At 36.1% G+C, this 18,686-nt stretch overlaps 1 protein-coding gene across 3 annotated transcripts in view; it reads left to right on the top strand.

Moving 5' to 3' along the window:
- MIPEP (mitochondrial intermediate peptidase) overlaps window positions 1–18,686 on the top strand; it is a 189,192-nt gene that overhangs the window by 11,003 nt on the left and 159,503 nt on the right. For all 3 annotated transcript variants that reach the window (XR_008911377.1, XM_056794692.1, XM_001375696.4), the window contains exons 4-6: window positions 2,219–2,305; window positions 9,941–10,004; window positions 15,530–15,712. Coding sequence is in view for 2 of the 3 variants with exons in the window: in XM_056794692.1 (XP_056650670.1) it covers window positions 2,219–2,305; window positions 9,941–10,004; window positions 15,530–15,712 (334 nt within the window). In the remaining variant the exon portion in view is untranslated. The remainder of the gene's footprint in view (window positions 1–2,218; window positions 2,306–9,940; window positions 10,005–15,529; window positions 15,713–18,686) is intronic.

Below are 18,686 nucleotides of genomic sequence, written 5' to 3'. Positions count from 1 at the left end.
GATCATATTGAAGGGAATCCTAGGCAGTACTATATTGGGGAAAGAGAACCAGAGTTAAGAGGTCAGAAACATGGATTTGAGTCAGCTCCAGTGGTTAACTAGCTTTGTGGCCTTGGGCAAGTCACTGAACCACTGTGAGTTAGTTAACCACTAGAGCCAAGACTCAGATCCAGGTTTTTGACCCTTTAATTCTGGTGCTCTTTCCTCATTGGTAATGTGCAGTTTATGACTCTCTTTTATAAGGTGGTTTTTGTATATTGCAAAGCACATACATAAAGGTAAGCTACTATTAGTTTCCTTTTGTATCCCTTCATGTTATTGTAGTAGTATTACTGCCAGTAGCATGAAATGTTTTTTCTGTCCAGACTTTCTAGCAATTGCTCTAGAGAATAGCTCTTATTACTTTAATTCTTAGGCATAACAATCTGGTAATCTGGATGGCATTAGAAAAGAATCAAAGACACAGATTTGTGAAAGGGAATAAAATATTTTTTCTGCCCATTAGGACTTGCCAGGAATTTTAAGAAGATCAAAATCCTTGGAGCTTTAGGGGGTCTCTCAGACCCATGTTGCCCAGGAATCCCCCAAATAGTAATCAGCTTGTATCTGGAACAAGCTTACTGATTTGGCTATTGGATTATTGTGGGATTGAGAGAAGAGGGAGTACAATTTAGGCTGTGCTATTTACCTAGTGCTTTGGGAAAAAGCATTTTGGGAAGGAGACTTGTGGATATGCCATTTGTAACATCTATGAAAACTTATGTCCAAACTTACTTCCTTAACTTCTGCTTTACATAGGATGACTTTTGGAGAAAAATCTATAATTTGTATTGAGTTTTTAAGAACAAAGTTGAGAAAGAATTTGAGAATAGAAACATAGAAGGACTCTTTACTCCTTTAATGATAGGAATATCACTCTCCATGGCATGGGCCACTAACTAACTACCTGTTTGCAAAAGATGGCCTGTTTTCGGTGATGTTGAGCAGTTGTAGCCCCAAGCTTCAATAGTTACAGCAAGAGAGAAACCGCTACCTTCTAAGGTTGCCAGTTTCACTTTTGAAAAGCTCTCATTGTTAGGATGTTTTTCCTCACCATCTAGTAACTTTTTGTCACTTAGTTCTCCTCTCTTTACTCAAGCAGAACAAATCTAAGTATTCCATGTGGCAATCCTTCAAACACATGAAAACATTGAATTCCACTTCCCCTCTCCCCTAATCTCTCTTTCAAGCTAAACATACCCATTTCACTTCAGTCAATTCTTAACAAACTGCAGGCTGATGTGGCCCACTGAAACCCACCACTTTTTCTTGTACTCACATGATTTATGAATGGTTTTAACATTTTAAACTAAAGTGTTTTTGTATTTAAAAATCTAAAAACCATGTTTAGCTTGTAGGCCTTTGGGAACCTCTGGCTCTGTGACATAACTTTAGTTCTTTCACCAGTCCAAATCATTCATCAAACACTCTTTACTATCTTCTGGATATGCTCACAATGTCAATATTTTTCCTAAAATGTGATGTTCAGAACTGAATATGATACTCAGATATAGTTGGACCAGGATAAAGTACAGTGGAACAGTCAATTGCTTCTTTCTTTCTGGGTGTTATGGCTCTCAAAATAGCCAAGAATGCATTTTTTTTTTTGCCTAACATGTTGCACTGTTGACTTCTGTTGACCACTGAGACTCCAAGATCTGAACTGCTACTTAACCACACCTTTTCTCTCCATCTTTAATTTCTAAAGCTGATATTCTTAACTTTAATGTAGAACTTTATATCAGTCCTCATTTCCTTTTTTCTCTTATTTGATTTAACTGCTAGTTCTAGTCTGCCAGTCTTTTTAGATCCTCACTGTTGTTCAGTGTTTTCTGACATAGGTTTGTGATATCTGCAAAAATGATGATCATATGATTTATTCATTAATCCAAGGCATTAATAAAGATGTTAGACAAATACAGCTATTCTCTACCCAATAAAAAGAAATAGTAGTTGGAACCTTTATGCCTCAGTTTTGAAAGGTCTTCTATCCCTACTCTGCTATTAATTTTGAACTCTTACTTTATTATTGCAGAATTTCTATCCATGGTTATAACATCCATAGTCTAATTGAATTTTATTCATATATACTATAGAATTTAACTTTATTCTTTGAATAATAAAAAAAAAACTAAGTTTTAAATTATACTAATCTAGTTTTCATCTTTAATTTTTCTAGGTTAAATACAAATGTGGATTTATATCAAAGTTTACAAAAATTATTAGCAGATGAAAAACTTATGGCTTCCCTTGATCCTGAAACCAGGTACTTGTTCATTACTTATATATAAATAGAATTTATTCCCCAAGACTCGATTACCCAGCATCCCATTTGCATGCTTATGCTGCGTGAATGGATGGAGGATAAAGATTTGGTGTGATCCCGTCCCACTCTCTCTCTTTTCCTGAATGCGATTGTTGAAGTTGGTTGAGAGCCAACAGGAGAATTTACACATTAGAATATTAGGCTTTGAACTTCTATTTTTAAAAATTTCTTCTACTTTAAGTGATTATTAATAAACTTTATAAAAATAATACTTGGAGTTATTGATATTTAAATCTTACGCTTATTGTTAACATTTTGTGTGTTTGTGAATATTGGGGGAAGGAGGAGATATTCATAGTAGTAGTAATAGCTTTAAAAATAAATTCTCATAAGGCCAAATATTATATCTGTTAGCAATTAGATTGGTTTCCAAAGGTTAAAGGGAAGAAGGGCTAACCTCCAATGATTGATGTCAGAATGTTTGATTTACTATAATCAATTTACTAATTTGAAGTTGGGTGGCTTTGTTTCTAAATTGTCATCACATAGTAAGGATTTATTGTACTCAGTGTTATGGGAGATACAAGAGGAAGAGTATAAGCCTACAGTCAAGCAGGATTCATCTACTTCTCTTAAGCCCTGACTTTTCCTCTTCTGGATTGTTCATTACTTATATATAAATAGAATTTATTCCCCAAGACTGGATGTAATATGTATATTTGAATAATCTTTTAGAAAGATTCTAATAAGTCAAAGCAGATGAGTTTTGTACAAAACATTATGAATTACTTTTGGAAAATGAGCATTATTTACGATGGTAGCAATGGAAGTCAGATCACCAGGGTTAAGGAGAGAGTGAATTGTAAAGAAGTGAAAGTATTGGGTAGAGATTGCTTTTTCAAGAAGTTGGTGGTACAAAAATTGAAACTAAATAAAGGTTAATAAAACATATCTAGGTAGCTAGGTGGCTCTCTCTTAGAGATGTTCTTAGGAAGATCCCTCAGTGAAGTGTTAGGAAGACCTAAGGACAAATATGACCGTAGACGTGTAATAATTTTGTTTTATCTTCCATTTAACTCAGTTTCCTTAACTATGGGTAAAGTAATAGTGTATAACTTTTAGGGTTGCTATGATATAATATTTGTAAAGCTTGGCATATAATTAATTTATATATAATAATTAGAGGAGAAAGGCAATTGAGGCTAAATTGAGTAGTTATTGAGTTTTAAAAAAAGAAAAAAGAAAAGAAAGCAGATTTTTAATTTGCAGAAAAGAAGTACAAAAACCCCATAGATGATCAGGGCAACTTAAAAATAAAATGGTTCCATTAATAAAAAAAGATGGAAACTGGTGGTAAAGAGGACAAAACCGATTATGTAGCACTCTAAAGTTTGCCAAGTGCTATATATATATTATTTCAGTTGAACCTTGCCATAATCCTATAAAGTAGATACTAAAGATATGATAAGTCCTATATGCCATTTTGCAATTGAAAAATAAAAGCTCATAAGGTTTGGGCTTCTTATCCATGGTCATTTTTGTCCATATGATTTACTTATTAAGGAAAAGCCCATAAAACTCACATGGGACTTCAGACTAGGTCTTCCTGATTCCATTTTCACCACTGTATCCATTATGTTCTGCCTTACTTGTAAAGATACCTAGGAAGGCTGGTGGGTGAAAAAGAGGGTTTGAGAGACTGACAAGACTTGAATCTGTTTAGAGCCAGTGTATAGTGATACACAAGAAATGGGCAGATTATTTGGAACAGAATTTAGAGGAAGGTAAAAGTAGGTGACATCAAGAATTCAGGTAAGAGATTAGCTTTAGGAAATATTAGGAATGCTTTTCTCTTCGAGATATGAATAGAAGGAGATATTGGGCAATGATCCTTAATTTTAAGACATAGAGAAGGAGAATCCATGGGAGCTGTCAAGGATCCTGGAACTGAAGTCAAGAGATGAATTAAAATGCTGTCTCCAAAACTTAACAAAGTGTGTGACTATACACAAATTATTTAACCTTGATAAGCCTCTGTTCCTTATTAGTAAGAAGGGAATGATAATACTTGTACTGTCTATATCACAGTTTTGAGGAAGGTGCTTTTGAAACTTTAATATCCTATGTAAATGTGAATGATTTTTATTTTGTGATATAATGGAAAAGCACAGTGAAATGGAAGCCACAATGTCTGGGTTCTAGTCCTTGCCCAATTATATCTATGTGGTTGGGAATAAGTAATTTTACCTTTTGTGATGAGGAAATCACTTTAAAAGACTGATATATATTAATTTAAGGTCGCCAAGGAATTCAGCTATGTAATTCCTAAATGAAAACTCAGGTCAGCAGTCAACCTTTTATAAAGTTTAATTACAAACAGGATGAAGAAAGGTTTTAGAGATAGAGAGAGAGAGGGAGAGAGAAAGGGGAGAGAAGGGAATAGGGCTTAAATACCCCTTCTGTTTAGGCTGGGCCAAAAGGCCCAAGCCCTTAGATAGCTGGGGCAAAGAAAGGAGATCAGTCCCTATTACTCACGTGACCAAAATGGAGAAACAGTCTCAGGGGCATCCACCTCCAGCTTCCTTCAGAGCAAGCTTCTCAGAGCACCTCTACAACCACTCAGAGCCAAAATTCTCCAACCAACCACCCCAGTCCTCAGACCCCTCTATCTTTAAGGAAACCATCCAAGTTCCCTCCCCTCAGTTCTCACATCTACCAATCACTGTCCATGTCTTCCCTGTGCCAATGGTGGCTCTAGCTTAACCCAGGACTGCCCAGAGGTCTGTGGCTTTGCACATGTCTGTTGAAGGTCATATTCTCAAATAATTAAATCTTTGATCCTTTGCTACAGCCCTTCCTAAATCCTGTTACCCTGAGTAGGGTAGAGATTGGAATAATTAAATTTTGATCTATGCTGCAGCCCTTCCTAAATCCTGTTAGGACTGAGTCGGTGGAAATTGTATTTTCCAAGACCTGGTTCTATCATTCCAAGTATCTCTATTGTATCAATTCTAAAATCAATCATGACTCAAAGAACTTCCTGTTCTATGCTTAAGCATAGGTCAAAGCCCTTTCCATTGTTCAGCAAAAGGTTTCTGTCCTAAAGTAATCTTAAGAAGGGAGGAGGAGGAACCTCCCATGCCAATGGGGTTCACATTCCATTAGACTATCAGTAAGAAATTTTCCAAGTATGAAATTTCCCAATGGTGAAATTTCCAACATTTATAAATCTAAGAAATTTTGAGGTTTACACTTTCTAGACTTCACTTATATGATAGGGTTGGGTAGGATGGTTTCTAGGGTCCCCTCCAGCCCTGTGATTTAGTTTGAATTAAGTTTGCATAGTGTTTGCATCAGTGAGGTAGAAAGTTATGTCTTATGTTCTTAAATTTGTGAGTATTTGCTTCCTTCCTACCTCATTCCCTCCATCTACCTTCCCTATCCTACCTTTCTCCCTTTTCTTCCATTTTACTTCTTTAGGAGGCATAGCTGAATGAAGGAAACAAATGATAGAGTGAGAGGACCTAGCCAATTAGTGAAATTCATCTATTTCCCTAAGAAGGTTTATATGCATTTCTTGTTGTTTAATTAGATAGCTGGCCTAGCTGTGACATTTGGAAATAGAAAGTGCTTTCTCTTCCTATGGCTCATGGGTCTTATACCAAATAACTGTGATTCAATTTTAAATTATTTTGGGTGAAACTATGGTTATCATTAATATACAATGTCGGATAACTCAGTAACAGGAAATATACTTTGACAATATTATTTATAATATAACTAAGTAAAATTATTTTAGAGTTGCAGATCTTCAGATATATGTTTGGTTGATTCATGACAATAATTCTATTTGATCATAAACTCTTTGAGGCCATATTTTTAGTTATTCTTTTATTTCCTAAAGCACCCAACAGAGCACCTTATATAGATTAGTAATAAATTAACAACAAAAATATGTTAAGTGAATAAATAACTCCCTTCTACTTTCCTCTTAGAATTCTGAGGAAATCGGTGACATGTGAGAGTAGTTTATTGTTCAGTCCTAACTTTAGTTTAGAGTATTATGTAACTAAATTTTTAATACCTTTTTTTTTTCTTCCAAAACCCTTGCCTTCTGCCTTAGAACCAATGTATTGGCAGAACCAATGTAAAGCAGATGAGTGGTAAGGGCTAGGCAATGGGGATTAAGTGATTTGCCCAGGGTCACACAGCTAGAAGTGTCTGAGGCCAGATTTGAACCTAGGACCTCCAGTTTCTAGGCCTGGCTTTCCCACTGAGCTATCCAGCTGCCCCCAAATTTTTATTACTTTGGTGACTAGATATTATTAACAGTGCTAAGTAAATTTCTGTTTAATAAAAGGTGTTATATATAGTTTGCTTCTACTAGACATTAATTTTGTTTCTTAGTGTAAAACACATATATCAGAATAATGATCCACTTAAAATTACACCATCCATTTTAATGGTGTCTTCCTAAGTGTTTTGAATAGTTAACTGAATTGTAACCAGTATTAAGCTTTATCATATGATTTTATGCTAAAACCAAAGAAATCACATTGATTAGGAAATACATATGTTCTCCATTGTTTCCTTGTACAATTTTTTAAAAAATTTGTCTCGTAAGTAAAGTTTCAATCTCTTTGAAGTGTCAACATATGAGGTAGTTTGTCAGTTGGATAAAATGATTAAAAGTTTATTAAGTGTCAGTCCTCAGATTATATCAAATAATTCTGATAGCATGCTTCAGTTGATTAATTCACTCTTACAGATTAAGAATGGCATTGGGTTTACTCAGATCAGTATCTTCCTTGTAACATTATATTTAGTTATTCAGATTGTCTCAAAGTACCTTTGATCTTCACAAACTAGGAAACTTGACAGAATAAAATGCCTGAGAGTATACCTGCTAAAATAAATCCAGGAACTACATTAAAATAATTATAAAACACTTTTTGTACAAATAAAGTCAAATTTAAATAATTTGTGAAATAGTCATTGTTCATGTGTGGACATAGCTAATATAATTAAGATAATAATCCTACTTAAACTGATCTACCTATTCAACACCATCTCAATTAAACTACCAAAAAGTTATTTTAGTGAGATAGAAAAAAAGTCAGAATTCATTTGAAAGTACAAAAGGTCAAGAATATCAAATGAATTAACAAAAATAAAAAATAAAAGGAGATCTAGCAGTACTAGATTTTAAACTGCATTATAAAGCAGTAATTGTCAAAAATATCTAGTTCTCCCTAAGAAATAGAAAGGTAGATTGGTGTAGCAGAACAACTATACAGCAAACAGTAGTAGGAGATTATTAGTAGTCTTGTATTTGACAAAAGTAAAGATCCAAATATTGGGGATAAGAATTTGCTATTTGGTAAAAATTGTTAGAAAGACTGGAAAGCAATTTGGCAGAAACCAGGTATAGACCATACCTTAAATCATTTACTAAGATCAAAATGGATACTTGATCTTAAAGAGAGATATCATAAGCAAGTTAGAATAGGGAATATATTATCCATCAGATTTATGGATAGGAGAAGAATTTATGTGAATATAAAAACAAGTGATACAGAACATTGTGATATATAAAGTAGATAATTTTGATTACATTAAGAAGTTTTTGTATGAATAAAACTAATGTAAGAGGCAGCGAGGTGGCTCAATGGATAGAAAACCAGGCCTGGAGATGAGAGGTCCTGAGTTCAAATCTTTATTTAGATATTTCCTAGCTGTGTGACCCTTGGCAAGTCATTTAACTATAATTGCCTCACCCTTAACCCTCTTCCATCTTAGAACTAATACTTAGTGTCTGTTTTGAGATAGAAGAGAAGAGGTTTTTTTTTTTAAACACAAATAAAACTAATGTAACCAAGATTAGAAGGAAAATATAAAATTGGGAGAAAAAATTTATAGATAATTTCTAGGCTAGAGATCTCATATTTAAAATAAAGAACTTTGTCAAATTTATAAGAATATGAACCATTACTTAATTGATAAATGGTCAAAAGATATGAACAAAACAAATCAAATCTATAGCAAGATAAAAAATGCTCTAATTGATTTTTGATTAGAGAGAAATACAATTCAGAACAACTCTGAGAGATCATTTCATACCTATCAGATTGTTTAAAATTATAGGTCAAAATGAGAAATATTGGAGGGGATGTGGAAAAATGACAACACTAATAAACACAGTTGATGGAACTGTGAACTGATCCAACCATTTTAGAGAGCAATCTTGAATTATACCCAAAGAGTTATAAAACTTTTATACCTTTAGGTCCAGTAATAGCACTATTGGTTCTGTTTCCCAGGGTGATCAGGAAAAAAGGGAAAGAACCTTCATCTTCTAAAATATTCATAGCAGCTCTCTTTGTAGTGGCTAAGAACTGGAAATTGAGGAGATGCCCAGCAATTGAATGAGAATGGCAAAATAAGTTGTGGCATATGATTATGATGGAATACTAGTATTCATTAAGAAATGATGGGTAGGTTAACTTATAGACAACAACTACAACCCCACCCCCCACCCCCCATGGGACAATCTATATGAAATTTTAAAAAGTGAAATGAGTAAGAAACAAGAAAACATTATGTACATACATACACACACACACACACATAGTGTTTGAAGAATAACTTGCGAATGCCCACTTCCAAAGAAAGAAGTGATAAATAGAAACACGAAAGACATAGTTTATATTTTGTTGTTTTGTCTGTCAAATGATGCCTTCTCTAGTGCAGGGAAGGGACAAGGGAAAGGGAGGGGACACCTGGGAATTTTACTGCAACCAACAAATAGATAGGTTAATAAAAATTTCCAAAAAAACAAACAAGGAAGCTTTTGTAGTGATCAACAGAAAGTATGTTTCTATTTCTGTATTAAATACTTGTGGAAAGCCAAAAGAGCATATCAAGTGTTTAGTAAGCATAAATTCCTCTTATATTTTAAAATATGTCAAGAGAAAGAAACATTTTTTCCATCATGAGAAACTTTTCAGTCATGAAGAATAAAAGAATAACAGCATTAATTAGTTAAGGAGGTGGGCTTCTATCATAGCTTTACAGAATTTAATAATCAATGTAACTGCCCCTTTTGTGAAGAAAGATGGGAAATCTGTATGGAAACTGTACATATATATATATATATAATGCTTTAAGATGCTAAAAACTGAATGAAAAGTAGAAATTCAGTAATCATCTAGGTATTTTAGCACCATTGGTAAAACAAAACAGCCAGATGGTTGATTTGATTTTTTTATTGCTTATTCTGAAGTTTAACATCTTTTAACATGTTAGCATAATGTTTTGCCTCTTTCTAAAATATCTTATGTAAAATATACTTTTCTTATGAAATTGTGATTGGATCAGCCAAACAGACATTGGAAACTGTTTTGGAAATAACTTTCTTCCAAAGTTTCTTAAAGTATAAAAATATGTCTCTTATTTATCTTTTTATCTTCCTCAGAGATAAACGCAGTACTTGCTCAGGGTCACACAGGTGGTAAGGATATTGTCAAATGGGTATATCCAATTTATAAAGGTAGATTTTTTTGACAAATGAAAAGAATTATGAAAGAAAAGTATTCATTAATATTTATATATAATCAGAATAATTTTATTTTTTAGGAAAGTGGCAGAATTATTTATGTTTGATTTTGAGATCAGTGGAATTCACTTGGATGAAGAAAAGGTAAATTTTATCCATTTTTATGTATTTACTCCAGTTTCACTACAGATTAATTAGTATCTTTGTTAATAGGATTGAATTTTTTAAAGTTTTCATATTTTTAGATGGTGCTACACCATCTAGATATCCTGGGTACTAGCTATTTTTTAATCTATGAAAATTGCTTAACCTTTCACTAAAACTGATGAACCTCTTCTGTAGGATTATACTTATAAAAGTCTTATTTAAATAGCAGTCTGACAGGCCATCCTTATAGGAATTATATAGGAATGAATTAAATAGATATTTATCTGTGGATATTGTGCTGGACCTGAAGTCAAAAAGACTGATCTTCATGAGTTCAGATCTGACCTTTGACTTACTGGCTGTGTTCCCTTGGCTAGTCACTTAACCCTGTTTACCTCAGTTTACTTATCTGTAAAATTAATTGCAGAAGTAAATGGCAAATCACTCTAGTTATCTTTGCCAAGAAAACCTCAAATGGGATAACGAATTCAAAACCAAAATGACTAAACAGCTAAAATTCTACAAGGAAAGCTAGCCCTGAAAAGAATGACATTGGTCTTCTTAAATTTCTGTGGCCCCAAATTTTCTTGGTTGGTTATCAAACTTTTAGTGATGATCTTTCTGAAATTAAGTTAGACAACTGACAGAATCCATTGCTATGATTATACTGATACATGCATATATTAATATGATAGAACATACACACATAAAAGAGCCAAGGAGCTATCTAGCTGTGTTCTAGGAAAATTTGTTAAAGGATAGAACACTTTCTATTTTACAAATGAACAAACCGAGGCACAGTGTGATTAAGTATTCATAGAGTCTTAGGATATAACCTGATAGAAGCAAGAAAAGAATGAATAACAGCTAATTCCTAGTTCTGATTTTTTGTCTCCCCCCAAAAATTTAAGGTGTAAAATTTTTTGGTAGATTTAGTTTAATCACAGGTTTTTTTCCTGCTAAAAATGAAGGAGAATTTTGGAATTCCAGAAAAAAATGTTAATTTTAAGTGTTTTCATTACTTATTGTTATTCCATTCATAAACATGAAGTTGCAATTAGTTGCATTGTATATTAAATAGTGTATGAACTGAAAAATAGAAATCTGAAAAGTGTGAATTCAATGGGAAAGATATATTCATCCCTGTATTTTCATATAAAGTTGTTATTTCCAATAAAGAAGTACATTTTTAATGTTTTTAATATAATATTAGCATGTTGTTAGATATTTGTTTTATGCCATTCCTGGACTTTTGAATGTTACAATGTTTTATCCCAAATGAAGTTAATCATGTTTGCACTAAAGAACATTTTTTCAATTTTTAGGTTTAGCTTAAATTTTATTACTATTTCTTATGTTGAATTTAGAAAGGAACCTTACTGATCCATAGTGTTTTATTTATCATCATTAAATTATACCTGAGAAAGCCTTCAATTTAAACTTTGTCTGGACACTAAGAAGATATACTCCTTTCATTATTATTATCATCATCATCAACAAAAAATTATTAAGTTCCTAATATGTGCAAGGTACTGTGTTGGGTGATGGGAACATAAAGAAGTCTGAAACATAATCATAGCCCCCAGGCGCCTACCAATTTGAGTTACATTTTATAGGGTTTTTGATTGTCTTTTTTTTTTAATCCTTACCTTCTATCTTAGAGTCAATACCATGTATAGGTCCTATAAGAATTTAAAATTAGTTTTTTTATGCTAATATGAGAATTCTAAAGTAATATTGTGGTTGCCGATTAAAAAATATTATAGCTCAAGTCAAAATGACTTTTAATAGCTTTTATTTACAAACAGGTGGAAAGAGTGAAAGTGGAGAAATGTAAGAAGAGGGTAGAGAAAATATCTAGCCTATCACACTAAATGTTGTCTGGCCCAGTCCCAGCAGGGCTTGTTAACCCTTAGCCACAGAACCCAGTGGTGTCTTATGTAAAGATTCCAGCAACACAGCCTCCTCCAGGAGAAGGAGGCTTCTCCAGAACTAATTTCTCCAGAAGGCAGGAAGGGAAGGCCAACTACTCACTTTTCCAAGACAAAGTCCAAAGGAGAAGTTTGAGGAGCAGTCTTCTAAGAAGTAGTGCAAGAGCCAAGGTCCCAAGTCAAAGCCAAAGTCCAAGTCCAAAGCCACTTCTAAGAGGCAAGTGACCAGCTAAAGTTCCAAACCTGTCCACAATGGTTTGGAGATGATTTTCTTGGTGGGCCATGAGATCACAGTCATCTGCAAAGAGAGCTTCCAGGATGAGTCTCTCTGTTGTCTTTGTTTTTGCAGTCAGGTGGCGAAGGTCGAATAGTGAGCCATCCAGTCGGTATTTGATGTAGATGCCCAGGTCTAGATCCATCACAGCATGTCGTAATACTTGGGTGAAAAATAGGTTGAATATAACCGGAGCGAGGACACAGCCTTGTTTCATGCCATTGGAGATGTTGAAGTGATCGGAAGTCTCTCCACCAGATAGGACTTCCCCTGTCATGTTGACATGAAAGAGCTGGATCAGTTTGACGAATTTTGCTGGGCAACCGAGCTTGCTGAGGATCACCCACAATGCGTCCCTGTTCACTGTGTCGAATGCCTTTGTCAGGTCTATGAAGACAATGTAGAGACTCAGGTTCTGCTCAAGGCATTTTTCCTGCATTTGCCTCACCATGAAGACCATGTCAATGGTGCTGCAATCTGGTCAGAAGCCACATTGTGATTCAGGCAGGTTCTGCTCTGAAACAGATGACAGGAGTCTGTTGAGTATAACATGGGCGAGGATCTTTCCGGCAGTGGAGAGTAGTGAGATGCCTCTGTAGTTGTCACAGGCTGCTCATGAGCCTTTGTTCTTGTATAGGGCTATGATGGAGGCATCTCTGAGTTCTGGGGGCATGTCTTCCTCTTCCCATATGCTGGTCAGTACTATGTGGAATGCCAGGAGCGCCTTTCCATTTAAGGCCTTGTACACCTCGGTTGGGATCCTGTCTTTACCGGGTGCCTTGCCTGCACTCATTTGTTTAATGGATTTTTGGACTTCCTCTATTGAAGGAGGGACATTAAGTTGTTCAATAGAGTGGTTTTGGGGGATCTGGTCAAGGGCGTGCTTTGGTCGACTGAAGAGGATCGGTTGAGAAGCTGACTGAAGTATTCTTTCCACCTGTTGCTGATGCCTTTTTTATCTTTTATGAGAGTGTCACCGTCAGAGGATAGCAAGGGAGTGATGGTGGGTTTTGATGACCCATAGACAGTCTTGAGGGCACTGAAAAATTGTTTGTAGTTTTTTGTATCAGCAAACCGCTGGATTTCTTCTGCCTTTTTTTCCCCACCATCGGTCTTGCATCTTCCTGATCTCATGCTGCGCCGTAGCTTGGAGAGACTTGAATCTGTCCTTTTTAGGAGCAGAGTTTGGGTTATTTTGCCACTCCATAAAGGCTTTGTTCTTCTTGCTCAATAGGTCTTCAATAGCAGTTTTGTTCTCCTTGAACCAATCCTGGTGGTTGCATTGTTTGGGGCCTAGGACTGCCTTTGATGTTTCCTTCACTGCGTCTCTGAACTGGTTCCATTTCTTGGTTGAGCTTCCAGTGAGTGGTCCCTTGGCAGACAGCTTGTTGTCCAGGCAGGACTGGAATGTTTGCAAATAAGATGGATCTCTAAGACGACGTTGTAAAATGTGTGAACTGTCTGTGTGTGTTTTGGATGGCGAGGCGCAATGCGCATTTGAAGAGTTGCTCTAACCAATCGGTGTTCTGTCCAGCATTCAGCTCCTCTCATGGCTCTGGTGATCTTTACATCCTGGATGTCTCGCCGGCGTACAATGATGTAGTCAATGAGATGCCACTGTTTTGATCTTGGGTTTGACTTAACTGAAGTCTATTAGAACTGCCTCCCTAATTGAACCCTTACATCCTCTACCTCCTTTAATATCTTCTAAAGATTATCTGACTACATTATGATGTAAATTAACAGTGGTTTATTAATATGACAAATAATGTATAGGATTAGGAAAGAGGTATTCAGGAGATCCTTGGCTAATCTATCCAGACTGGTCTTGAGTCCCCAACTGTGGCCACAAGCCAGAACCAGTTCAGAAAGTAATTCTTTCCTCTCCTAAACTATATTAACATAAACTAAATTCCTAAGCATCAGCTTGTGGTTGATGTCAAAAGGTTATGGGAACAGCAGGTTTATTCTGGTCAGACACACAGACTGCCCTCCTAGGATTAATCCTTCTTGGGCAATATCTGAATTGTCCAGTCTGACCACCAAAATTTGACAAGATGAGCTTTAGATGATTAATGAACACCAGAGGCACTGCAGTCTATATGGGACACTCCTGGGTATTCAATAAGCTTTCCAGATCTGAGCTCAGGAAACTCCTTCACTCCCTCAGGCTCAGGATCCAAAACCCTTCCTTCTTTCAGTTGAAAACCTTCCCAACATCCCTATGCGCATTCCACCTCTCCGTGTCTCTCAGTCATGTCCTCTTCTGTGTTCTATCTCCCCTTTTTATTGGCCTCTATTACTACACCTTCCATCTTATTTCCCCCTGATTTGTCCTTCTCTTTCTCTACTTAAGACTTTCCATATTCACAAATGTTTTGCTTCTGTCACCTTCCCCAGGTTACTCTCTTGTTCACCTTCCTTATTTCATTTCCCTCCCCTTCTTATTTCCTTGTTGGGAAGATAGGTTTCTATAGGCAACTGAATGTGGATATTATTCCCACTTTTTACCATTTCAAGTGAGAGTTAAGGTTTAATTATTGTCTACCCCACCATCTTCTTTCATTGTATTGACTCTTATGCACCTTCTCATGTTTACCCCTTTCTTTCTCCCATTGTTTTCTTTTCTCAGGACATTTCTTTTTCTTATCCTTTCTTCAATATCCAATCTATTGCCAACTCCTGTCAATTTTACCTTGATAACATCTTTCATATATGTCCCTTCTCTTCTCTGATATTGCCATCAACCTGGTACAGGACCTAATCACCTCATGTTTGGACTATATCACAATTGACTTTTATTTGGTGGCCCTCCAGTACTCCTTTTGCCAAATTGATTGTCCAAGTCAATTATTTTCCAGACAAACTCCTAAAGTCCCTCCCTGATTGTCTCAGGTCACCCTCATCTTCTCCCTTCCTCCTAATTCAACAAACTCTAGCAGTTTCCTGTTACCTCTAGGATCCCAGAGAGAATCTTGTTTGGCATTGATTCCTTTATACCTGGCTCCCTCCTTCATTCCAGACTTCTCACACCGTACTCCTTCCCATCTACACTGTGATTCAGTGACACTGGCCTCCTTATTCCTCACACAAGACACTCCCATCTCTAGATTCTTGAGCATTTTTACTGACACTCCTTATGCTGGTGATAGTCTTTTTCTGTTCTAATAAGAAAATGTGCACATATTACTATAGACTTGAATCCATAATAATCTGTATTTTTAACTTTCTACCTTTACAAGGTACCTTAAAAAACTGAGTTTAGATCAGTAAAATTTAATCGAACTAAATTATTTTTTTATTTCTCTCATATATAGCGTCAAAAAGCAGTGGATCTTAATGTTAAGATCTTGGATTTGAGCAGCACTTTTATTATGAGATCTCATTTTCCCAACAAAATTGACAAGCATCTCTTACCTGGCTATATCCACTATAACTTTGAATGTGAAGGAGAACATCTGTTAGTTAATAATTTATATGCAGAGTCTTCCGATGATTTGGTATGTATTTGAAAATTACTTTTATAGTTCTTAAAGTTGCTTTTAGTGCTAATTACATATATTGTTTTAAAAATAATTCTGCAATGCTGTGAGAATATCTTTTAAAATATAATGTTAGTAAGCCCAATAATAGAAGTTGTCATTAATTCTTGCAAAAAAATCTTAAAGGAAGAAAATGACTTTCTTCTTAGGGCAGCATTTATTATTGATGCTACTCTTCCAAGGTAAGGTAAGTAAAGTTATCCCTACTTTGCTTCTAATCTAAACTGTATCCTTAAAATGAAATCTTTTGCAAAAGGAGAAAAAATACATAAATATTCTTTGAAAAAAAGTTACAAACTATTTACGGAAAAACCTAAGTTTTTCTAAAATAAAATTAAATAGGTTTTAAAAAACAAAAAACATTAGTGTTCATGTGAACTTAAAGTGAATTAGGGAAGGTGGGAAACTTTAGGATAATAGAAAAGTACAGGAAGTTGAGATATGGGGGCTCAGGACATGAGTGTAGGTCAATGACAGAAATCTTTTGAAACTTTTTAGGAACCCCATGCCATGCCCCACTCATCTCCCCAGATTACGGGGCCATGCTCCATCCCCAACTGTATGTCCTATCCCCTGACTGCATGTAGGGGCTTGGCTACTAAGGATACCAGTATGTACAATTAGAGTAATACAGCCTCATTTTCCTTCCTGGAGGAGAGAGGGTTCCCAGTGCAATTTCTACACAGTGCTTAAGTCATATTAAAAGGAAAAGGATCAGTGACCTAACCCTTATCAAAGTATTTATACTGGTGATCCTAGGGATATTCAAAGTGAAAGGCTGCTGCTAGAACTGGAATGGATTCCTGGAAGCCTCAGGCATTTGGTGAGCCTTTGAGGCAGGGAGACCACAGGCTAGGAGCTGCCCTGGGGATTTTCTATGCTTTGAGAGACTCACTTTAGCTACTGCTAATTAAATTAGGGAATTATCTGCCCAGGTGACTGGGTGCACATAGTTCAAAACCCAGGAGTGTGACATTTAAAAGAGTGAGAGCCATAAACTGTAAGAGTTAAAATGGTTGAGGTTGTAAACTGTAGTGAGTAAAATAGTGGAAGATATAAATTGTGATAGATAAAAGAGTGGGTGAGTAAATTGTGACCGCAGAAAATATGTTTCACTACAGTGTCTTGGTTTTAAATTAAATATAAGGTGGTCGCCAGGGAAATATTCCCAATTATGAATATACCCAAGTCAACAGGGTTTTATAGAGATTTTAATTAATAATACAATGAGGAATTAAAGAGAGAGAGAAAGAGAGAAAAAGGAAATAATGAGAAAAGGATAGACCAGCCCAGGGTAGCCCTGGCCAACCCAGGCCTAAGTCCTAAAAGAAAAGATTAGTCAGTCAGTTATCACTCACCATAAGATCTGTTCAAGCGAGGATTCTGGGGGACAGAGTCTCCCCAGAGGGAGTTCCAGCCAAAGTCAGCCTCCCTTGAGAGACCTCCTTAGAGATTTTCCTTTAAGAGATTCTTCTCAAGAGACCCTCCTTAGAGCCTGTCTCTCAAGAGCTTCTTCTCAAGAGATTCCTTTTTCTTATATAGGGGGTTTTCTCCTATGTCACCTCCCCTAAGTTCTTCCATCTACCAATCACAGTAGACGTTTTCCAAAGGACAGCCCATTCTGAATTCACAGCTGAGTCGACTAATCCCTTTAGTAAGTTTGAACCAGAAAAAAACTTCTGAATAAGTTTTCACCTTTTTGCTCCTTGTAAATTCACAAGTTGCCTGACCTATATAGGTACTTAGCACCCCTTTGTAATAATTCTAAAAATAGGCATGGCTTAAGTATGGGGTTAAGTACTTTTCATTGTTCTGCAAGGAGTTTTCTTCCCTAAAGCAGTCTTAAGTACCGGTTGAGTAGAGGTCTTCCCATTTCTGATTTAAGTAGAGTTCTCACATTTTAGATCTAAGTAGCTTCATTGTTTAAAATGGGGAATGGTCTTAACCAAATGTTCTAAGGTAGAGTCTGAGAATCTTTTAACATTCACAAGTCTGAGAAATTTCAAGATTCACAGGAGAAGACTGCCACCTGTTTCTGGGCAATAAAGGGTTTAATGCAAGGGACTTGAGTCCATTTATTCTTCTCTTTCAGTTTTATAGATGTGGGGGTGGATAAGATGACTTGAAGGGGATCCTCCCATTTTGAGGTGTTAGCTGGCTTGATTCCCTCAGTTGGGTGGGGGTATATGATTTCTCCATCCTCTGAAAGATTAGGGAAGATATGAGTAGCATATCCCTTTAGGGCTTAGTGAATGGGTCTCAGCCCTAGATTTGCTCAGCAGGTTTTTTTAATTAGGGTTTGTACAACCAGCAGGCCTTGGACCCAATCAGTTCTTTGCTTACAAAAGCAGAACTGTTACTGTTCTGTTCACCTAGTAAGGGTTCAGGAAGACCAAAAGGATTTTGTACCTTTTGCAGGGTGATAGGTGGGTAGACTCTATTTCCAATCTAAGGGGAGTGACCATCACTGTTGCTCCCAGGATCCTGGGGATGGGATAGGGGGATGGGGCAGAGGCACTTGGGAGCTGAACCAAGCTCATCTGTGCTCAGCCCCTGAAACTGTGGAAAGAGGCTAGAATGCTCCACCCCTTGCATTTGTGGGTGGGGATGGCCTCCTAGATAGTCAAGCCAGGGGTTTGAGAGTGCCCAGGGAGAGGCCTGTAGGTGCCAAAGGTTCACCATCATGGATATAGGTGAATCATTCTAAATTATATTTCCTACTTTCCCCTTATTTTCTCTCAGTTCATTCCTAGAATATAATCTTCCTTAACTTCAGTGTGGAAGCTCCAAGTACTATATGAAATACACTACTCTTCTCCCCTTCTCTGTTTTTTTACTTCTCCTTAATGATATTGGTGCTCTTCGATCAGTCTCTATAGCTGTGAACAGCAGTCCTTCAGACAGTTTGAAGCTATGAGTCCCAGGCTGATCT

The sequence above is a fragment of the Monodelphis domestica genome, chromosome 4, assembly GCF_027887165.1.
Source record: "Monodelphis domestica isolate mMonDom1 chromosome 4, mMonDom1.pri, whole genome shotgun sequence".
In the NCBI taxonomy this organism is placed as follows: domain Eukaryota; kingdom Metazoa; phylum Chordata; class Mammalia; order Didelphimorphia; family Didelphidae; genus Monodelphis; species Monodelphis domestica.
Note: the sequence above shows the minus strand (reverse complement) of the source record. Positions and strands in the feature narration are given on the sequence as shown.